Below are 21,380 nucleotides of genomic sequence, written 5' to 3'. Positions count from 1 at the left end.
TCAGTGGTCTTGCATGTCTTCCATTTCCTGATAATTGCTCCCACAGTTGATTTCTTCAAACCAAGCTGCTTACCTATTGCAGATTCAGTCTTCCCAGCCTGGTGCAGGTCTACAATTTTGTTTCTGGTGTCCTTTGACAGCTCTTTGGTCTTGGCCATAGTGGAGTTTGGAGTGTGACTGTTTGAGGTTGTGGACAGGTGTCTCTTATACTGATAACAAGTTCAAACAGATGCCATTAATACAGGTAACGAGTGGAGGACAGAGGAGCCTCTTAAAGAAGAAGTTACAGGTCTGTGAGAGCCAGAAATCTTGCTTGTTTGTAGGTGAGCAAATTCATTAAAAATCCTACAATGTGATTTTCTGGATTTTTTTTTCTCATTTTGTCTGTCATAGTTGAAGTGTACCTATGATGGAAATTACAGGCCTCTCTCCATCTTTTTAAGTGGGAGAACTTGCACAATTGGTGGCTGACTAAATAGTTTTTTTGCCCCACTGTATATTCGTAATCTATGTAACCCAGAATGTCAAAACACAGAAGTTGTTGAAACGTTTATATTTCTTTTTAACCTAATCGGTTTATTTCTGTCTACTTGTTCTCTCTCTCTTTACTCAGCATCGTGTTTATTTCTGTCTACTTGTTCTCTCTGTCTTTACTCAGCATCGTGTTTATTTCTGTCTACTTGTTCTCTCTGTCTTTACTCAGCATCGTGTTTATTTCTGTCTACTTGTTCTCTCTCTTTACTCAGCATCGTGTTTATTTCTGTCTACTTGTTCTCTCTCTCTTTACTCAGCATCGTGTTTATTTCTGTCTACTTGTTCTCTCTCTCTTTACTCAGCATCGTGTTTATTTCTGTCTACTTGTTCTCTCTCTCTTTACTCAGCATCGTGTTTATTTCTGTCTACTTGTTCTCTCTCTCTTTACTCAGCATCGTGTTTATTTCTGTCTACTTGTTCTCTCTCTCTTTACTCAGCATCGTGTTTATTTCTGTCTACTTGTTCTCTCTCTTTACTCAGCATCGTGTTTATTTCTGTCTACTTGTTCTCTTTACTCAGCATCGTGTTTATTTCTGTCTACTTGTTCTCTCTCTCTTTACTCAGCATCGTGTTTATTTCTGTCTACTTGTTCTCTCTCTCTTTACTCAGCATCGTGTTTATTTCTGTCTACTTGTTCTCTCTCTCTTTACTCAGCATCGTGTTTATTTCTGTCTACTTGTTCTCTCTCTTTTACTCAGCATCGTGTTTATTTCTGTCTACTTGTTCTCTCTCTCTTTACTCAGCATCGTGTTTATTTCTGTCTACTTGTTCTCTCTCTCTTTACTCAGCATCGTGTTTATTTCTGTCTACTTGTTCTCTCTCTCTTTACTCAGCATCGTGTTTATTTCTGTCTACTTGTTCTCTCTCTTTACTCAGCATCGTGTTTATTTCTGTCTACTTGTTCTCTCTCTCTTTACTCAGCATCGTGTCCACACGATCCTGAAAGCAGACCTGGTGATCGTGATGAAGCGAGGGCTCATTCTAGAATACGACAGACCCCAGGCGCTGCTGGAGAAAGAGGACAGTGTCTTCGCCTCCTTCGTCAAGGCGGACAAGTGACCGATGAGAAAGAGGGGAGGACATTCCAAAGTGCAATTGTACCATGGGCTATATATTATAATTTTATTTTCTAATTCTGTATGATATTCGTAACATTAAATATGAATTCTTTGTTAATAAAAAAAACAACATAAATACTCATTGTGCAGCAGTGTTTTGCATACAGTTTAGTGACAGGAAGGTAGATTTGTGTGACCTCACACTGTACGGAGCAATGATTCGGCTGTGGAAGGCTGGGTCAGAATGACACTAATTGACTCTGGGGTTGATCTAGAAATGGGTCGCATTCCCCTGCTCAGACGTTGCATGTATCAACCAATGGTTGCGTGCCACATCATCGACTGTGCCGTCGGGTACCAGATTACTGTAACATATGTGGTTAGGTGATATGTAAAATACCTATCCAGGCATAAGCTCTGGCATGCGCCAGCAACGTCTGGGCAGAGGAACGCACCTACAGTCAGTAGTAACTGAGAAGCTTGTGAATCATGGAGTCATTCACCACTACCATAAACCGGCCTCGCACTCTCTGACATGCGAGCCCTGATTGGATGCTCGGGGGCCAGACACCCTTTTGACTCTCTAGACCCACGTTCAATAGCCAAGCATTGTCGAACGTTGCAGATAGAAATGAAACGAATAGAGCCGACGTGATTCCTTATTCTACAGGTCAGAGATGCATGTTTGTTCTATATAGCATCTTTCTATCTGAACGTTCCAAATCGTTGCCTAGTGATGAACGCATCCCAGGTCACACACATTTCAGTCTCCTCCAAGCAATTGGTAATGTTTATGGGCGTGCCAAGGTTAATATAATGAACATGTATGGAGTCCCCTGGTTTGTTATGGAGACCCCAGCACCCATGGCCTTCCTGAAAATGTGAACCCAGGTCAGCATGGGTTTAGTGTGCAGTGAATGCGAGATTAACGTGTCAGAAACTAAAAATGTAGGACGTGAATCATAGCCTTGTAAACAGCATGAGAGGGACTGAGATGATGTATGTTTAGGCCTACTATCCGAGATAAAGAAAATAGTTTAGTGTGTTGCCTAATTATGTTCTTATCAATGTATTGTCATTAGTGTTGGGGAAGATTGTCTATCATTGGGAATGGATGAATAACCTTCTAGGGTGAATTTGGAATGCATTTACGTCTTCTGTAACCTCTTCAGACATCTATCCAACATGTTAATCCAACACATGTAACCTCTTCAGACATCTATCCAACATGTTAATCCAACACATGTAACCTCTTCAGACATCTATCCAACATGTTAATCCAACACATGTAACCTCTTCAGACATCTATCCAACATGTTAATCCAACACATGTAACCTCTTCAGACATCTATCCAACATGTTAATCCAACACATGACCTCTGAAATCCTCAAATAGTCTTCACAGGAGGCATGGGGCGGCAGGGTAGCCTAGTGGTTAGAGCGTTTGACTAGTAACCGGAAGGTTGCAAGTTCAAACCCCTGAGCTGACAAGGTACAAATCTGTTGTTCTGCCCCTGAACAGGCAGTTAACCCACTGTTCCTAGGCCGTCATTGTAAATAAGAATTTGTTCTTAACTGACTTGCCTAGTTAAATAGAAACACGCCTGTTTGTGACCACTGAGTCAACCATATTTTCAGTTTGCATTTGGAAGACTGGGACAGCAGGTTCGATAAACTGGGACACCATTATTGTAGTCCTAATTGTTCCTGAATGACAATTCAATTGTGTGTGATTATCTGGGAATTTCAGAAAGATATCATGTGTTGGACTAATATGTTGGATAGATGTCTGAAGAGGTTACATGTGTTGGACTAATATGTTGGATAGATGTCTGAAGAGGTCAGGTGTTGGACTAATATGTTGGATAGATGTCTGAAGAGGTCACAGAAGACAGAAATCCAAACGGTATCCCACTTTTTCTGAATTCACTCAGAAATTGTACAATAAAAAATGAGCAATATATGCAGTACTAGTCAAATGTTTGGACACTCCTACACATTCCAGGGTTTTCCTTTATTTTTTAGTATTTTCCACATTGTAGAATAATAGTGAAGACATCAAAACTATGAAATAACACATATGGAATACTGTAGTAACCAAAAAAGTGTTAAACAAATCAAAATATATTTTATATTTGAGATTGTTCAAAGTAGCCTCCCTTTGCCTTGATGACAGCTTTGCACACTCTTGGCATTCTCTCAACCAGCTTCATGAGGTAGTCACCTGGAATGCATTTCAATTAACAGGAGTTCCTTATTAAAAGTTAATTTGGGAATTTCCTTCCTTAATGCATTTGAGCCAATCAGTTGTGTTGTGTCAAGGTAGGGTTGGTATATAGAAGATAGCCCTATTTGGTAAAAGACCAAGTCCATATTATGGCAAGAACAATTAAAATAAGCAAAGAGAAATGACAGTCCATTACTTTAAGTCATGAAGGTCAGTCAATACGGAACATTTCAAGAACTTAGAAAGTTTCTTCAAGTGCAGTCACAAAAACCATCAGGAGCTATGATGAAACTGGCTCTCATGAGGACCGCCACAAGAATGGAAGACCCAGAGTTACCTCTGCTGCAGAGGATAAGTTCATTCAAGTTACCAGCCTCAGAAATTGTGGCCCAAATAAATGCTTTACAGAGTTCAAGTAACAGACACATCTCAACATCAACTGTTCAGAGGAGACTGCGTGAATCAGGCCTTCGTGGTCGAATTGCTGCAAAGAAACCACTACGAAAGGACACCAATAATAAGAAGAGACTTGCTTGGGCTAAGAAACACGAGCAATGGACATTAGACCGGTGGAAATCTGTTCTTTGGTCTGATGAGTCCAAATTTGCGATTTTTGGTTCCAACTGCCGTGTCTTTGTGAGACGCAGAGTAGGTGAACGAATGATCTCCGTATGTGTTGTTCCCACCGTGAAGCATGGCGGAGAAGGTGTGATGTTGATGGGTTGCTTTGCTGGTGACACTGTCAGTGATTTATTTAGAATGCCAACAGCATGGCTACCACAGCATTCTGCAGCTATACGCCATCCCATCTGGTTTGCGCTGAGTGGGACTATCATTTGTTTTTCAAAAGGACAATGACCCAACACACCTCCAGGCTGTGTAATAACTATTTGACCAAGAAGGAGAGTGATGAGTGCTGCATCAGATGACCTGGCCTCCACAATCACCCGACCTCAACCCAATTGAGATGGTTTGGGATGAGTTGGACTGAAAGAGTGGAGGAAAAGCAGCCAACAAGTGCTCAGCATATGTTGGAACACCTTCAAGACTGTTGGAAAAGTATTCCAGGTGAAGCTGGTTGAGAGAATGCCAAGTGTGCAAATCAGTTATCAAGGCAACGGGTGGCTACTTTAACATTGATGTCTTCATTATTGATGTCTTCATTATTATTATTATTATTATTCATTATTATTCTACAATGTAGAAAATAGTAAAAATCAACAAAATCCCTTGAATGAGTAAGTGTCCAAACTTTTGACTGGTACTGTGTGTATGTATGTATATATATATATATATATACTGAACGTAAATATAAACGTAATATGTGAAGTGTTGGTCCCATGTTTCATGAGCTGAAATAAAATATCCCAGAAATGTTCCATATGCACAATAGCTTATTTCTCTCAAATGTTGTGCACACACTTGTTTACATCCCTGTTAGTGAGCATTTATCTTTTGCCAAGATAATCCATCCACCTGACAGGTGTGTCATATCAAGAAGCTGATTAAACGGCACGATCATTACGCAGGTGCACCTTGTGCTGGTGACAATAAAAGGCCATTCTAAAATGTGCAGTTTTGTCACAAAATACAAAAATGCTAGTTTTAAGGGAGTGTAAAATTGGCATGCTGACTGCAGGAACGTCTACTAGAGCTGTTGTCAGAAAATTGAATGTCAATTTCTGACAGCTGATGAAACTGTGGGTTTGCAAAACCAAAGTTTTTCTGCACCTACTGTCAGAAACCGTCTCAAAGAAGCTCATCTGTGTGCTCTTCGTCCTCACCAGGGTCTTGACCTGAATGCAGTTTGGTGTCGTAACCGACTGCAGTGGGCAAATGCTCACCTTTGATGGCCACTGGCCTGCTTGAGAAGTGTAGTCTTCACAGATGAATCCCAGTTTCAACTGTACCGGGCAGATGGCAGACAAGCGTGTAGGGCGTCATGTGGGTGAGCGGTTTGCTGATGTCAACATTGTGAACAGAGTGCCCCATGGTGGCGGTGGTGTTATGATATGTGTAGGCATAAGCTATGGACAACGAACACAATTGCATTTTATCTATGGTAATTTGAATGCACAGAGATGCTGTGACAAGATCCTGAGGCCCATTGTCGTGCCATTCATCCACCGCCATCACCTCATGTTTCAGAATGATAATGCACGGCCCCATGTCTCAAGGATCTGTACACAATTCCTGGAAGCTGAAAATGTCCCAGTTGTTCCATGGACTGCATACTCACCAGGCATGTTACCCATTGAGCATGTTTGGGATGCTCTGGATCGACGTATACACCAGCGTGTTCCAGTTCTCGCCAATATCCAGCAACTTTGCACAGCCATTGAAGAGGAGTGGGAAAACTTTCCACAGGCCACAGTCAACAGCCTGATCAACTCTATGGGAAGGAGATTTGTCGGTCTGCATGAAGCAAGTGGTGGTCACACCACATACTGACTGGTTTTCTGATCCACGCTCCTCCTTTTTTAAAGGTATACTATATATATATATATACAAAAGTCAAATTAGTGGATTAGTCCCTTCAAATGAGTGGATTCAGCTATTTCAGCCACACCTGTCGCTGACAGGTGTATAAAATCTAGCACACAGCCATGCAATCTCCATAGACCCAAATTGGCATTAGAACGGCCTTACTGAAGAGCTCAGTGACTTTCAACGTGGCACTGTCATAGGATGCCAGCTTTCCATTAAGTCAGCTCTTGAAATTTCTGCCCTGCTAGAGCTGCCCCGGTCAACTTTAGGTGCTGTTATTATGAAGTGGAAACGTCTAGAAGCAAAAACAGCTCAGCCACAATGTGGTAGGCCACCCAAGCTCACAGAACGGGGCTGAAGAGTGCCGAGCGTGTAGCACGTAAAAATCGTCCTTCCTCGGTTACATTGCTCACGACCGACTTCCAAATTGCCTCTGGAAGCAACGTCAGCACAAGAACTGTTCGTCAGGAGCTTCATGAAATGTGTTTCCATGGCCGAGCTGGTGCACACAAGCCTAAGATCACCATGCGCAATGCCAAGCGTCAGCTGGAATGATGTAAAGCTTGCCACCATTGGACTCTGGAGCAGTGGAAACGTGTTTTCCGGACTAATGAATCCAGTTATCATTTTTAGATAAAACTATACTAAATATAATGATGTCACCAAATGATTGATTAAAACACACTATTTTGTAAAGAAGGTTTACAGCAATCTCAACAGCATTCTGTAGGGTAGCACCATGGTGTAGCCGGAGGACAGCTAGCTTCCGTCCTCCTCTGGGTACATGGACTACAATACAAAACCTAGGAGGTTCACGGTTCTCAACCCCTTCCATAGACTTACACAGTAATTATGACAACTTCAGGAGAACGTCCTCTAACCTATCAGAGCTCTTGGAGCATGAACTGACATGTTGTCCACCCAATCAAAGGATCAGAGAATTAATCTAGTACTGAAAGCATAAACTACAGCTAGCTAGTACTGCAGTGCATACAATGTGGTGAGCTGACTCAAAGAGAGAGAAAGACAGTAGTTGGAACAGTTTTGAACAAATTAATTTCTTCCAAAATGGAGAAGCAAGAGAGAAATTGTCATTATTGTTTTTTAAACTTTCATTTTTACTTACTTAGCCAGCAAAATGCAGCTAGCTAGTTTAGCCTACTGAAAACTCCTGCACAAACAGATGCTATGTTAGCTAGCTGGCTATGACTTTCCAACACAACACTGGAACTCTTCCAAGTCAAGGTAAGCTTTAGCTTTGTTTAGTGTAGTACTACAAAAACCAGACCCCTTGCGATAGGGTTCCCTAATGTAAACTGGATCTCTTTCCTCCATTGGAAAAGCCTATAAGACTGTCCCACTGTAGCTACTCCATGTTTTTGTTTAGGAAGCTATGGTTGGTAAAGCAGGACAACTAAAAAGCTTCCTGTTTGAAGCTCTGCCCCCCGCTGTGATGTCACACCAATGAAATGATGTGACTTTGATCATGTGGTTTCTCTGCACGGGTTTATTTAGTAACAATAGTTTTGACTTCCTGTCGTCAGACCAATAAATAAACGCGTCAGGATTAAACTGACCCAGTTTATATGATTTGCCACTCTTTCTGAATTGACCCTATGTAACAACGTTCCAGAAATAAACTATTTGAACTAAATTACATTAATTTATCCCTAGAGGGAAATGCCACCAGCATAATCCAGGCATTGAGATAATGTCTCATATTAGCCTACAGATGGAGTAATGTGTAAAGAAAGAACGGTTTGTTCTGCCTAAACGCCTTCCCAACTCGAGCTCTCGTTTCCTAGTACGAGCAACGAGCAAACCTGCCTGCCTCGTCCAAACGATGGACCGGGGGTAGTTTTATCACCACTGCTGTTGCGGGTTATCTACCATTTTATCGGTAGGAATGAACATTAATCGCGGGACAAGCGCGCCAGACCAGTGCGTCAATTGCGACGGTTGGCTACTATCGAGTTGCTGTTGCGTGACTGACAGCGGCAGCTGAATGCAGAATCTTCTCATGGGACCTGGGCGGCTATGGTGGTGCGCCTGCCTGATCTGGAACGGGGCAATGTGAAGAGCTCACATACTTTTAGAAACTAGATGACAGAGCAACACTCTTCCTCTGGCAGCTGCGGTCATTCGGGATGAGAACTGTCACGAGCGGTCGCCTTCTGCACATGAGAAGAGGAAATTAGCCTAATAGATTTTAATCAAGAGGAGGTAGCTAATCTGCTTAATCATTGGCAAGTGGTCCCGCGGTGAATAGTAGGCTATGGGATCACTATGTTGTCCCGAAAAGGACTGGTCCCTGACGACTACTTGCTGACCCGCTTGGCTGAGGATGTCCAGCAGCCTAAATTCAAGGGGAAAGCGCGGAAGGCTCGATTCGTTGCCAAAAATGGAATTTGTAATGTGGCCCACACGAACATTCGCGAACAAGGACGGTTCCTACAGGATGTTTTCACCACTTTAGTGGATCTAAAATGGCTTCACACACTTATAATTTTCACCATGTCGTTTCTATGCAGCTGGCTGCTGTTTGCGATGGCGTGGTGGCTCATTGCCTTTGCACACGGCGACCTGGATCAAAAAGGTGACGACTTTGTCCCTTGCGTAACGGACATCCACTCCTTCTCCTCCGCTTTCCTTTTCTCCATAGAGGTGCAGGTGACCATCGGGTTCGGTGGACGCATGGTCACAGAGGAATGCTTGTCCGCCATAGTGGTCCTCATCATTCAGAACATCGTGGGCTTGCTGATTAACGCCATCATGCTGGGGTGTATATTTATGAAGACGGCCCAGGCGAACCGGCGCGCCGAGACGCTGATCTTCAGCAAGCACGCTGTCATTTCCATCCGAAATAACAGGCTCTGCTTTATGATCCGTTTAGGGGACCTGAGGAAGAGCATGATCATCAGCGCCACCGTGCGGATGCAGGTGGTAAGGCGTAGCACCACTCCGGAGGGCGAGGTGGTCCCCCTGGACCAGATAGACATTCACATGGACAACCCCGTGGGGACCAACGGTATTTTCCTGGTGGCCCCTCTTATCATATGTCACATTATCAACAAAGACAGCCCGCTCTATGAGCTGTCACCAGCGGACTTACAAAAGAATGACATCGAGGTGATAGTGGTGCTGGAGGGGGTGGTGGAGACCACGGGGATAACCACCCAGGCCCGGACATCCTACCTGTCCGAGGAGATACTGTGGGGGCAGCGCTTTGTGCCCACTATAACCGAGGAAGAGGGCACGTACGCGGTAGACTACTCCAAATTCGGTAACGCGATTAGAGTACCGACACCCAGCTGCAGTGCCAAGAAACTGGATGAGGACGGAGGCATCGCCAGGTTTAAGCTGCACGAGCACTCCACCCCGCGGCCGTCGGTGAGAAGGCGGCAACTCTCACTGCGCATCAAGCGTCAAAGCACCATCAGCCCACTAGCCTAAATATACAACTTTAATAAAAGGAGTGGATAGTGCCAATGCATTTTGTATATGAAATTGAGATTTTTATTACCAGTATCATTTTCATGGATATTTTTGTAACGTTACAGAAATGCTGTTTATTATGTCCAATGATGTTCTGATTCTGGGCACTGGGACCCACAAGGTGTGCATGCATGTTCTAGCCCAGCACACACCTTCAACCAAGGACTATATGTTTAAATGAATCCAGTGTTGGGCTAGAACAAAACCCTGCACACCCTGTGGGTATTAAGTCAGGACCAGGATTAAGTATGGTAGCCTAATAGCCTTTATTACCTGAAAGTGTTAGGTGATTTTAGGGGCCTGAACATCCTGCTGTTCTATCATGCCCAGAACATGCACGTATCAAATACCTTCTACTCAGGGTGCTCAATGAAAACATATGAATGTTGGAACGCAGTTGGATAGATGTGTAACATTATACAAAGCTATGCAATTATCCAGTTTGAAGGCACAGGCCAGCGTGTGTGTGTGTAGTAGACTGGTGCCCAACACTCCTCCCGGACAACTGGGCTCCTTGCACTCTTTTCATCTGACCCTGCATGGAAACAATAGCAGACACTGTGGCCCTCGAGGACTTGACCAGCGCTGATCTACATAATGATGCTCTTGTATGGTAAAAACATATTGTCTTATGCAAAGCTTGACATGGAAATAAAGGACGGCCTGTTGACATGTACAGTATGTGTGTGTTTGCGTGGATGATATGCAGAGGAGAACTTCCTTGAAAAGTGACCTGTTTTCCTTGTGAAGTTACTATGCATGCCACACATCTTAGTCATCATCATCATCACGTTGACAGAAGACAACATGAGACCGAGCGGCATTTGTCTTTTATTCGATTATTATCCGCAGAGTTTAAAATATTAAATTGCTTTTAACTTAATTAAAATACATAAAAATGAAAGCCAGAACTGAACCACCCTGCAAAAAAAAATATATATATAAATAAACTATAAACCCAAATCCTCCTTGATACAGAGGCTATGTCTGACGGATTCAGCTTGCCACTCTCTGTACAGTGAAGTTGAAGCAGACTGTGCATTTGTCTATACATGTGTAAGGATGCCATTATTTTTCATGAACTAGTTTCATCTTTGATAATAATAAAACAAAAAGTACATATGAAAGGGAAAATAAAAACCAAAAGGGGCTGGGGGGGGTATCGTCAAGAGACTGTGGGGCTTGTTCCACAATACAGAACAGCAAACGGACCAACCCCAGGCGAATCCTCTCTCCTCCCTTCTCTTTGGGCATGCAGACATAACCATTGTCTTTGTCCTTCTCCTGTGCTGCTGCCGCTGTACCGTACCCACAGCAAACAGCTCTGTTCCCTGGGGAAGAGGTCTCCACTCTCCCCTGTACTCAAATAATGGGAACCCGTTTGTCTTGTTGTAACATGTCTGGTCAGATTACATATCTAATATACAGTCTTCTTCTCTATCTCCCTGCTTGTGCGGCAGTGCCACCCTGTCTATACTGCCCTCTATGGGTGGCTGCTGGGATGGAGCTGTTAAAGAGCGGTACATCAGGTGATGACCTGACTAGAGTAATACCAGAATGACAACTATAATATTTAAGGGACTGAGAGAATGAGAACAATAGAATACTTCTCTCTGGCAGCAGTGACTTGTGTTCTCTCAGGTCCTGAGTAGGGAAGCACTTGAATCATCCCAAGATTAACAACCCAAACAGTGATTGGCTAGTATTGCCCACCAGGCAGTTACATGGCGGCTCCCTATAGGCCAGCGTAGTGACCGTTTCCCTTCAATCCTCCCACCACTAAGGGGGAGCAAAGAACCAACGCGATAATAGAGTCGCCTTTCCTCCACACAATAACAAAACTGTACAAATAGTATGTTCAAGCAAAGCAGAGCCACCGTCCTGAACTATACTTTAGGCAGAGGACAGAGGGAGGAAAGGGCAAAACAGATGCACTGTCCTCAAATGAGAGAAATAAAACAAAATATAATAAAAGTCAAATAAAACATTACACATAGTTTGTTCCTAGGTTAAATTGCAGAGCAGATGGGAGGGATTTGCCCCTGGGAGGAACATGCCGACACCAATTCCTGTTGGCATGACACCCCCCCCCTACCCCCCCAAAAAACCTCCCCCCCTGGATCCTTCCGGCTGGCTGGCGTCATAGCGAAATATAAGGGTAGTGGAAGGTCTCCAGGTCCTGCTGCTGAAGCCAGAGGCCTAGGAAGGGGACCAGGCATTCTGTTTCCACATCTCTCCTCTATCTTTGTCATCTACCACCTCCTTCCCGGGGCTGCTTCTCACGGCGACCCCTGCTCATCTCTCCGTCACATGGTTGTGTGAGGAGGGGGAAGGGGCCGAGGTGGGGGAGGAAGGGGCGGCAGGTGCTGGGGGCGCGGGAGCGCAGAGGATTTCGGACAGGTCGTCCATGATACAGGTCTCCTTGGGGTCGACCAGGTTGAATTCCCTTATGAAAACAATGAAATGTGCGTACAGAGTGTTCAAGTGGCCCTGTAGATCCAGAGCGACCGTCTCCTTAAAGTGCGCCCAGAAGAGGTGAGCCAGGACGTGGAATAGATACCGGCAGATCTTCTTTACCAAAGACTCAAACGCGTTGGGGAACTCCTTGCCTGCACGGAGAGACAAGAGGAGAGGAGAGCAAGTTTAGAAATCATTTGGTGCTAGCATTACCATTCTGATGTAAAAAAAGAAGCTATTATTACATTGCCAAGACAGCTATGAAGTGCCAAAAATACAAACATTCAACACATTACTTAATTGAAGACAGTAGAGGGCAGCAGTGGCACAGTTCAAAGTCCAGCTTCAGTTTGATGTCAGAGAACCAGGGAGAGGCTGCAGTGCTGCAGACTGACCACCGCGTGGCGCTGCGGGCGTGGACCAGAGCTTAAACTCACCGTATTTCGTAGGAAAGATGTCGTCGTCTGTGACCAGCTTCTGCACCAGACTCATGACGAAGTCGACGTACTGAGGTGCAGTGCACTTTGTCTTCTTCCCCCTCTCGTCATACCAGTAGTATATTCTGGACACAAACAAGAGAGTCGGTCATTTTTCTACTCCATTACCTCCATATAAATAATAATAATAGCCCTTTAGCAGCCGCTTTTATCCACAGCGACTTACTGACATGCGTGCAAACATTCTCCGTATGGGTGGCCCCAGGAAATAAACATGTGCTTTGAAATGCACGAGATTGAGGCTATTACTTCGCCTAGTATGTTATCGCTGACAAGTCATCTGATCTTGAAAAGGAACAACCCGATAGGTTCAAATCACTACCTTATATATATATATATATATATATATATATATATCATACTGTGTATCATCTCGGGTAAAGAATGTGCACCAGGCGAGGCAGCTTCCTTACACTGCACGGTGTTCTTTACAGCTTCCTTACACTGCACGGTGTTCTTTACAGCTTCCTTACACTGCACGGTGTTCTTTACAGCTTCCTTACACTGCATGGTGTTCTTTACAGCTTCCTTACACTGCATGGTGTTCTTTACAGCTTCCTTACACTGCATGGTGTTCTTTACAGCTTCCTTACACTGCATGGTGTTCTTTACAGCTTCCTTACACTGCATGGTGTTCTTTACAGCTTCCTTACACTGCATGGTGTTCTTTACAGCTTCCTTACACTGCATGGTGTTCTTTACAGCTTCCTTACACTGCATGGTGTTCTTTACAGCTTCCTTACACTGCATGGTGTTCCTTACACTGCATGGTGTTCTTTACAGCTGCATGGTGTTCTTTACAGCTTCCTTACACTGCACGGTGTTCTTTACAGCTGCATGGTGTTCTTTACAGCTTCCTTACACTGCATGGTGTTCTTTACAGCTTCCTTACACTGCATGGTGTTCTTTACAGCTTCCTTACACGGCACGGTGTTCTTTACAGCTTCCTTACACTGCACGGTGTTCTTTACAGCTCCCTTACACTGCACGGTGTTCTTTACAGCTTCCTTACACTGCATGGTGTTCTTTACAGCTTCCTTACACTGCATGGTGTTCTTTACAGCTTCCTTACACTGCACGGTGTTCTTTTCAGCTTCCTTACACTGCATGGTGTTCTTTACAGCTTCCTTACACTGCACGGTGTTCTTTTCAGCTTCCTTACACTGCATGGTGTTCTTTTCAGCTTCCTTACACTGCATGGTGTTCTTTTCAGCTTCCTTACACTGCATGGTGTTCTTACACTGCATGGTGTTCTTTTCAGCTTCCTTACACTTCATGGTGTTCTTTTCAGCTTCCTTACACTGCACAGTGTTCTTTACAGCTTCCTTACACTGCACGGTGTTCTTTACAGCTTCCTTACACTGCACGGTGTTCTTTACAGCTTCCTTACACTGCACGGTGTTCTTTACAGCTTCCTTACACTGCACGGTGTTCTTTACAGCTTCCTTACACTGCACGGTGTTCTTTACAGCTTCCTTACACTGCACGGTGTTCTTTTCAGCTTCCTTACACTGCACGGTGTTCTTTACAGCTTCCTTACACTGCACGGTGTTCTTTACAGCTTCCTTACACTGCACAGTGTTCTTTACAGCTTCCTTACACTGCATGGTGTTCCTTACACGGCATGGTGTTCTTTACAGCTTCCTTACACTGCACAGTGTTCTTTACAGCTTCCTTACACTGCATGGTGTTCTTTACACTGCATTGTGTTCCTTACACTGCACAGTGTTCTTTACAGCTTCCTTACACTGCACAGTGTTCTTTACAGCTTCCTTACACTGCACAGTGTTCTTTACAGCTTCCTTACACTGCATGGTGTTCTTTACAGCTTCCTTACACTGCACAGTGTTCTTTACAGCTTCCTTACACTGCACAGTGTTCTTTACAGCTTCCTTACACTGCACAGTGTTCTTTACAGCTTCCTTACACTGCACAGTGTTCTTTACAGCTTCCTTACACTGCACGGTGTTCTTTACAGCTTCCTTACACGGCACGGTGTTCTTTACAGCTTCCTTACACTGCACGGTGTTCTTTACAGCTCCCTTACACTGCACGGTGTTCTTTACAGCTTCCTTACACTGCATGGTGTTCTTTACAGCTTCCTTACACTGCATGGTGTTCTTTACAGCTTCCTTACACTGCACGGTGTTCTTTTCCAGAAACTACAAACGGCTGCATCAATTCACATCATCATGCTGAAAGATGAACACACATCCACAGCATTTCCTCATCTCCAAACAAGACCGTGGACAGTCAAAAGAAATCAGGTTTTTCATGAAATTGGATGATATTCGGATGAAACCAGATCAAAGTATGAAAAATGACCGTTGCTCCTACATTGATAAAGTTTGATCATATCGGTCCCCTCCCCCTGTTAAAAACTTGGATTCAGGAGTTGGAATTATTAAAGGGGATAGGGTGTGACTGTTCGGGACCTTTCACCCAACGTGTTGAATGACTGGTGTGTGTGGAGCTGCCAGACAGACCTCCAGCCCAATGAGGAAGCAGCCAACCCCACCACCTTCTAACATAGACATGTTTGCATATTTCCATTCCAGTGGTCTTAACGAACCCCCCTGCCCGTTTCCTTTCCAGATCGGGACGAATTCCCTGCAGTCTCGGAGTAACGCGACACTGACCCCCCCGTCATGTGTTAGCAAGGTCAAATTGCAAGTCAATGAAGTCACCAAACAAAAAGATAGCATGGCTAGCATGGACACACGTAACCTGGGTGTACTGTGCCGGCTACGCGAGCTAAAAGGGGTCATATACTGCACAACACATCGGCAGGACCAGGCGCCACAAAGAAGAGAACTCACAGGGAAGGCCCATCTAGGAGTTAGCAAGGACGAAGCTTGCACGGCTAAAGCAACAGGGAAACAGAGCTAACAGTAGTATAGCCATTAGCTGATAGGCTGTCAAAACTAGAGGGGTTACGGATCCCGCGCAGGCTCCAAATGAGCCATAGAGCAGATGGCATGGTCTGTGGGATTTACCGAGATCAAGCTACAAACAAGGCAAATAGCATGGGAACGAAAAAGGGTTTGACTGAAACCCAAAGCAAGCAAGAAGCTGTAGCAGTAGAGGTGAGTGAACGAGCAGAATCCCATGAGCACAAGACGTTGAAAAGATGTCCTTTGGGGGTTGAACCAGCTCTCCAAACGGGGACAGTTGTGTTAACAATAGCAGCATGGCGTGGTCTCGGTCTGGCGGGCTGTGGGGCAGACGTTACAGATCCTGAGGAAAGTAGAGCGTTCAGATAACTGACCCTGCAGGAGGGCCCTACTGACCACAAGACAAGCACCAGGCCCCACACTGAGGAGAGTACACCACTAAACACACACCATATACACAGACAACCTTACAAAGACTGGCAAACATGCCAAAAAAGACAAGACGTCATTAGCCCACAAGGAAAAAAAACACCCACACACCAACACACCCATTCACCCACCCACATAAAATGGGCATAAGACTATCAAGTGGGCCTGTTCCCATAGCGCATGGAAAGTTTCTCTCCTAAAATAGCACATTTTACAGTGCCTGGGGTAGGGGGAATTGACTGTGACTTTGTGTTGTGGGGTGGGTGAGTGCCAGCCAGCCAGGGAGGCAGGAAAAGGGCGGGGTGCCGTTACTGTGGCACACCATTAGACTGACGGGCCGCACGTCTCCACAGCTGTTACAGCCTACTACAATCCTCCTTAGAAACACTGGGAGAATTCGGGTTTACGGGGTTTGCGTACTGGAATATTTAGGGCTGTCCCCCGAAAAAAAAAATTATAATCTTGTTCTTTCGACCAATCAATCGCCATTTTGAAACGTGTATTTTTCCATATACAGTGCATTCGAAAAGTATTCAGACCCTTTCACTTTTCCCACATCGTTACATTATAGACTTATGAGAAAAATAAAACAGTCCATTTTAGAATAAATCTACACACAATACCCTATAATTACAAAGCGAACACAGGTTGTTCGGAAAAAAAACAAAAACATTTTTTCCATAACTATTCAGACCCGTTGTGAGACTCAAAATTGAGCATCCTGTTTCCATTGATAACCTTGATGTTTCTACAACTTGATTGGAGTCCACCTGTGGTAAATTAAATTGATTGGACATGATTTGGAAAGGCACACACCTGTCTATATAAGGTCCCATAGTTAACAGTGCATGTCAGAGCAAAAACCAAGCCATGAGGTCGAAGTAATTGTCCGTAGAGCTCTGAGACAGGATTGTGTCGAGGCACAGATCGGGGGAAGGCTACCAAAACATTTCTGCAGCATTCAAGGTCCCCAAGAACACAATGGCCTCCATCACTCTTAAATTGAATAAGTTAATGGCACCACCAATGGTCTTACTAGAGCTGGCTGCCAGGCAAAACTGAGCAATCGAGGGAAAAGGGCCTTGGTCAGGGAGGTGACCAAGAACCAGATGGTCACTGACAGAGCTCCAGTGTTCCTCTGTAGAGATGGAAGAACAGCATCATACTGGGGGGATGTTTTTCAGCGGCAGGGAGACTAGTCAGGATCGAGGGAAAGATGAACGGAGCAAAGTACAGAGAGATCCTTGATGAAAACCTGCTCCAGAGCGCTCTGGACCTCAGACTGGGGCGCGAAGGTTCACCTTCCAACAGGACAATGACCCCAAGCACACAGCCATGACAACGCAGGAGTGGCTTTGGGACAAGTCTCTGAATGTCCTTGAGTGGCCCACTCCGAGCCCAGACTTGAACCCGATCAAAACGCCTGTGCAGCGACGCGCTCCCCATCCAACCTGTCAGAGCTTGAGAGGATCTGCAAAGAAGAATGGGAGAAGCTCCCCCAAATACAGGTGTTCCAAGCTTGTAGCATCATACCCATGAAGAGTCAAGGCTGTAATCGCTGCTAAAGATGACTCAACAAATTACTGAGTAAAGGGTCTGAATAGTAATGTAAGTTTGATATTTCAGTTTGCAAACATTTCTAAAAAACGTTTTTGATTTGTCATTATGGGGTATATTGACGGGGGGACAAGACGGTTCACTGCATATGGACGATTTAACAGTTAGGAGTATAGACCTAATTAAGTTTGTGTACACAAAAATCGACATAAAAACAAAAAAGTTATTATTTTTTGTGGGGGCTATTTCTCAGACATCCCCACGCACTGTTGCACCTACAACACTAATCTAGTGAGCACCATTGGGAGTTCTGCCAAAGCAAGACATTTGATTGGTTTGACGTGTTGCAAGGCATCACTGAATTACACCGGGTCTCCACCCCTATTTGGCTATTTTCTTCTGCCACGAACTTCCCCAGGCTCTCTGTTCTCGACGAGGCTACCTGACAACAAATCTGTCACAGGCCTGTCATTCCTCAACGGCTTCTCCATTGTTTGCTTTCTCTCTACCACTTTCATTTTTCACCGTGTGTGTGTGTGTGTGTGTGTGCCCGCATGCATGCAAACACACATTTGTAGTGTGGTTTAGCCTAAATGTGGGGGATCTGGTTTTTCCAGCCGTAAGTACACACAGGCGAGGAGGGCCTCTTTCCAAAGACAAGGGCTCCACACATGAAAACAGCACCCCGCCCTGACAGGGCCAACTCGTTGGGTGAATACTTAGTCAACCTCCTCCCCTCTCTTAGACAGGGATGAATAGGCCTCCATGTTATGACGGTCTTTGACTCCGACTACTGTAGGTGTAGACTCTGTCTTTGTATGGGGGGGGATAGGCATTCCTTTATGAACAGCTATGGCTGAAGGTGATTTTTTAAATTTAAGACTCTGTTTGGTGACTTCTGAGCTAAAGCCATCAGGGGATGGATGCATGGTATAGTGAGGACTCATGTCATGGAAAGTCCTACATATTCAACTGGATTTTCTGAGAGAGACCAGAACTATTAGCTAGACAGGCCCCTCCAGTTTACTTGGCGGTGGAACTCAAACAAAAATGGTCACATTTCCATCAGCTTCTCAGAACCATTCGATCTTGGACCTCCATCTAGGAACTCTGTGCTCTAAGAACAGCGACCTCACTATGCACCAGTCCAGCTAGGAACGCCAGGCACCTCAGAAAGGCTCATGCGATTTGAGAACGCTCACAGTGAAATCTACATTCCGACAGTCTCAACACTAGTATTAGATAGCTCCACAGCCCTCCACATTACAAAACAGACAGAGGGGGAGAGACAGAGCGAGAGGGAAGGAAGACTACAAAATGGAAAGTCAGGGGTAACCGAGCGCAGCCCTGCGGTCAGAAAGCTCTGCTGCTATCAAGACATGAGTCTGTATAATGGGATGCGAGACTTCTGATAAATAACCCAATGGTAGGCCAGAGCACTGATGAATAAACCAATGGTTGGGGGGGTTACTTACGTGTTACAGGCGGTCATGGCTTGACAGGTGTCCCCTGTGCAGAACTCGGAGATGGTGCTGTACTGCAGGTTTATAAGATTGAAGAAGGTCGTAGCTGAAGGGAGAGAAGAGGAATATTATCATGTATAATTTCATTATCACACTCCACAATGAGTCTGCTCCAGATCTAGCCTTGGTTAAGTAGCCGACACGCATCAAATTAATTCAAATAGAGCCCCCGCTATGTTCATCTGTACAGACAACATTTCCATCAGTACCGTACATGTTCAGCCCCAGGTATTAAGTCGACAGACACAGACCGACACAGACCGGATTTTGGAGGTGCTGTTGGCTCCATTCATGACCAGCATTACAAGGTAACTTCTTCGTACGTTTCTCATGCTGCTTCTTCACCACATTCGTCTGTGGCCAACTGTGTTAATCTGCTAAATTGTAATCATTCGCCTCCTCATGCCTTTTGCACACAATGTATATAGACTCTTTTTTTTTCTACTGTGTTATTGACTTGTTAATTGTTTACTCCATGTGTAACTCTGTTGTCTGTTCACACTGCTATGCTTTATCTTGGCCAGGTCGCAGTTGCAAATGAGAACTTGTTCTCAACTAGCCTACCTGGTTAAATAAAAGGTGAAATAAAAAATAAAATTACGTAGCATAGAACGATACGGACAGGGGTCGGGCCTTGTTGCGCAACTCCCTAATTTCACGTCAAAAAACAAAAGACCAAAAAAAGGGGAGGCTCTTTGCATCTCCCTCTGGGAGCACCTGACAGGTTGCTCAGTCTCCAAAACAAGCCCTGAGAGAAACAAAATAACCCCTGTGAAGTCCCCCACACGCAACGCCTGACGAAACAACCCACAACCGAGAACGCAGGGTCACAAACCCATAGAGACGATGCCTAAACTATCAATATAGTTTATTGTATAGTGGAGAAGGCAGTGCATAGAACAGGCAGTGTCAATAGTCTGGATGGAATATTCTGCTGTCTCAGCCTGCAGGGCATTACAGGGGTTCAGACACTACCGGAGGAAACGTCTAAGACGGAGATGCCTGGAACCCCACAGTTAACATTGTTCTTATCGAGCCATTGTATGTGGGCCATTTCATTTTTTTCCCATTTTAACGTGAAAAATCGGAGTATGTCAAACTAAAACCGATGATTGCAAAGTTAAAGAAACCCTATAACTCTTTGTACAAGGACTACAGCGAAGAATTTCCACAGAACATTTGACAAAAACTACATTGACTCGAAGAACAGTTCAGATGCAAAGTTTGGTAACAGAATCGAGGCCCAAACAGGACAAACCGTCTCATGCCATAACCTGTTCTGCACCGTTCTTCCAAGTAAATGGGTTCTTTTGTTGTGGAAATCGCTAAGTAGTCATTGTGCATATAGTTATATGGTTTGTTTAACTTTGCAAAATCATTGTTTTTTTGTTTGACATTTTAAAGTACAAAATCGGTCTGTCACTGTTACCTTGGCCCATAGCGTAAGCTGCTGCACCTGGAGATAAATGTCTAGAGGATTTAGCTGCAGTGCCTTTACTGAACGCACGTTCAAAGAGAAGACGCACTCTGGTACGGCAGAAATGCCTGAATACTGGAGGAAACCAAGTAAATCTGTCAAGTGTTTCGCTTCTCTGAAAACTATGTTGCTGTTTCTGGAAAGACGAGAGGGAGGCTCAACACGACCCCCCAAAATATGTTTTCTCAGCGTGTACACTGCTGACTCACTGTTGCTGGCGAGCCATTCATTGAGGTCTATCTCCCTGGGCAGCATCACCAGCTCTTTGAGGTCGAAGTCGACCACCCGTACTTTCGTGAACTCCGCCTCCAGATACTGCTTCTTCTCTTCCGCTGGCGGCTTCTTCCCATTGGGCTTCGTCTTAGACTTCCTGTAGGGGACAGGAAGAGAAGGGGGGGCAGGTTAGAGCGAGGCAGAGACAGTCACAGACGACAGAGAGGACATTTTAACTCCGTTTGACAAATTAAAAGAAGGTAGATACCGTATCTAGCTAGTAGCCATTACATTACAGAGGGTTGTTTCGTACGCATCAAATTCACTTCAACGGAAAGTGGAACTGAGTCGTATCACCCTGGCCTGAGTGTGCTTTGTGAATCGCCTTTAGCAGACAACCTTGTGTTTCACACTCGCACACAGGTCAGTGCCAGGGTCGCCGTGTCTGTCCCGCCGTGGGGTTTTGAGCCTGCTAAAAAAAGGACTGTGCACCCAGCATCTGTACAGAGAGAATTCTGTTCCTGTGCCTGAC

At 44.7% G+C, this 21,380-nt stretch overlaps 3 protein-coding genes across 11 annotated transcripts in view; 2 read left to right on the top strand and 1 right to left on the bottom strand.

Moving 5' to 3' along the window:
• LOC112218237 (ATP-binding cassette sub-family C member 8) overlaps positions 1–1,730 on the top strand; it is a 140,741-nt gene extending 139,011 nt beyond the window's left edge. For all 4 annotated transcript variants that reach the window (XM_042301247.1, XM_042301246.1, XM_042301245.1 and 1 more), the window contains exon 40: positions 1,456–1,730. In XM_042301247.1, the coding sequence (XP_042157181.1) occupies positions 1,456–1,593 (138 nt within the window). In that variant the 3' untranslated portion in view covers positions 1,594–1,730. The remainder of the gene's footprint in view (positions 1–1,455) is intronic.
• A 6,242-nt stretch (positions 1,731–7,972) lies between these two features.
• LOC112218235 (ATP-sensitive inward rectifier potassium channel 11) lies at positions 7,973–11,338 on the top strand. Its single transcript, XM_024378860.2, has one exon. The coding sequence runs from the start codon at positions 8,593–8,595 to the stop codon at positions 9,757–9,759; it is 1,167 nt and encodes a 388-aa protein (XP_024234628.1). The 5' UTR covers positions 7,973–8,592; the 3' UTR covers positions 9,760–11,338.
• The window catches only part of LOC112218236 (MOB kinase activator 2), a 98,382-nt gene continuing 87,621 nt past the window's right edge, over positions 10,620–21,380 (bottom strand). For all 6 annotated transcript variants that reach the window (XM_024378866.2, XM_024378864.2, XM_024378865.2 and 3 more), the window contains exons 2-5: positions 20,845–21,005; positions 19,111–19,204; positions 12,696–12,820; positions 10,620–12,410 (exon numbers count right to left, since the gene is read on the bottom strand). In XM_024378866.2, the coding sequence (XP_024234634.1) occupies positions 12,097–12,410; positions 12,696–12,820; positions 19,111–19,204; positions 20,845–21,005 (694 nt within the window). In that variant the 3' untranslated portion in view covers positions 10,620–12,096. The remainder of the gene's footprint in view (positions 12,411–12,695; positions 12,821–19,110; positions 19,205–20,844; positions 21,006–21,380) is intronic.

The sequence above is a fragment of the Oncorhynchus tshawytscha genome, linkage group LG19 (genome assembly GCF_018296145.1).
Source record: "Oncorhynchus tshawytscha isolate Ot180627B linkage group LG19, Otsh_v2.0, whole genome shotgun sequence".
In the NCBI taxonomy this organism is placed as follows: Eukaryota; Metazoa; Chordata; class Actinopteri; order Salmoniformes; family Salmonidae; genus Oncorhynchus; species Oncorhynchus tshawytscha.
This window is presented reverse-complemented; position numbering and strand designations above follow the sequence as displayed.

What these genes read in the sequence shown, in the direction of transcription:
- LOC112218235 (XM_024378860.2), top strand. Translation starts at nt 8,593, where the DNA reads ATGTTGTCCCGAAAAGGACTGGTCCCTGACGACTACTTGCTGACCCGC.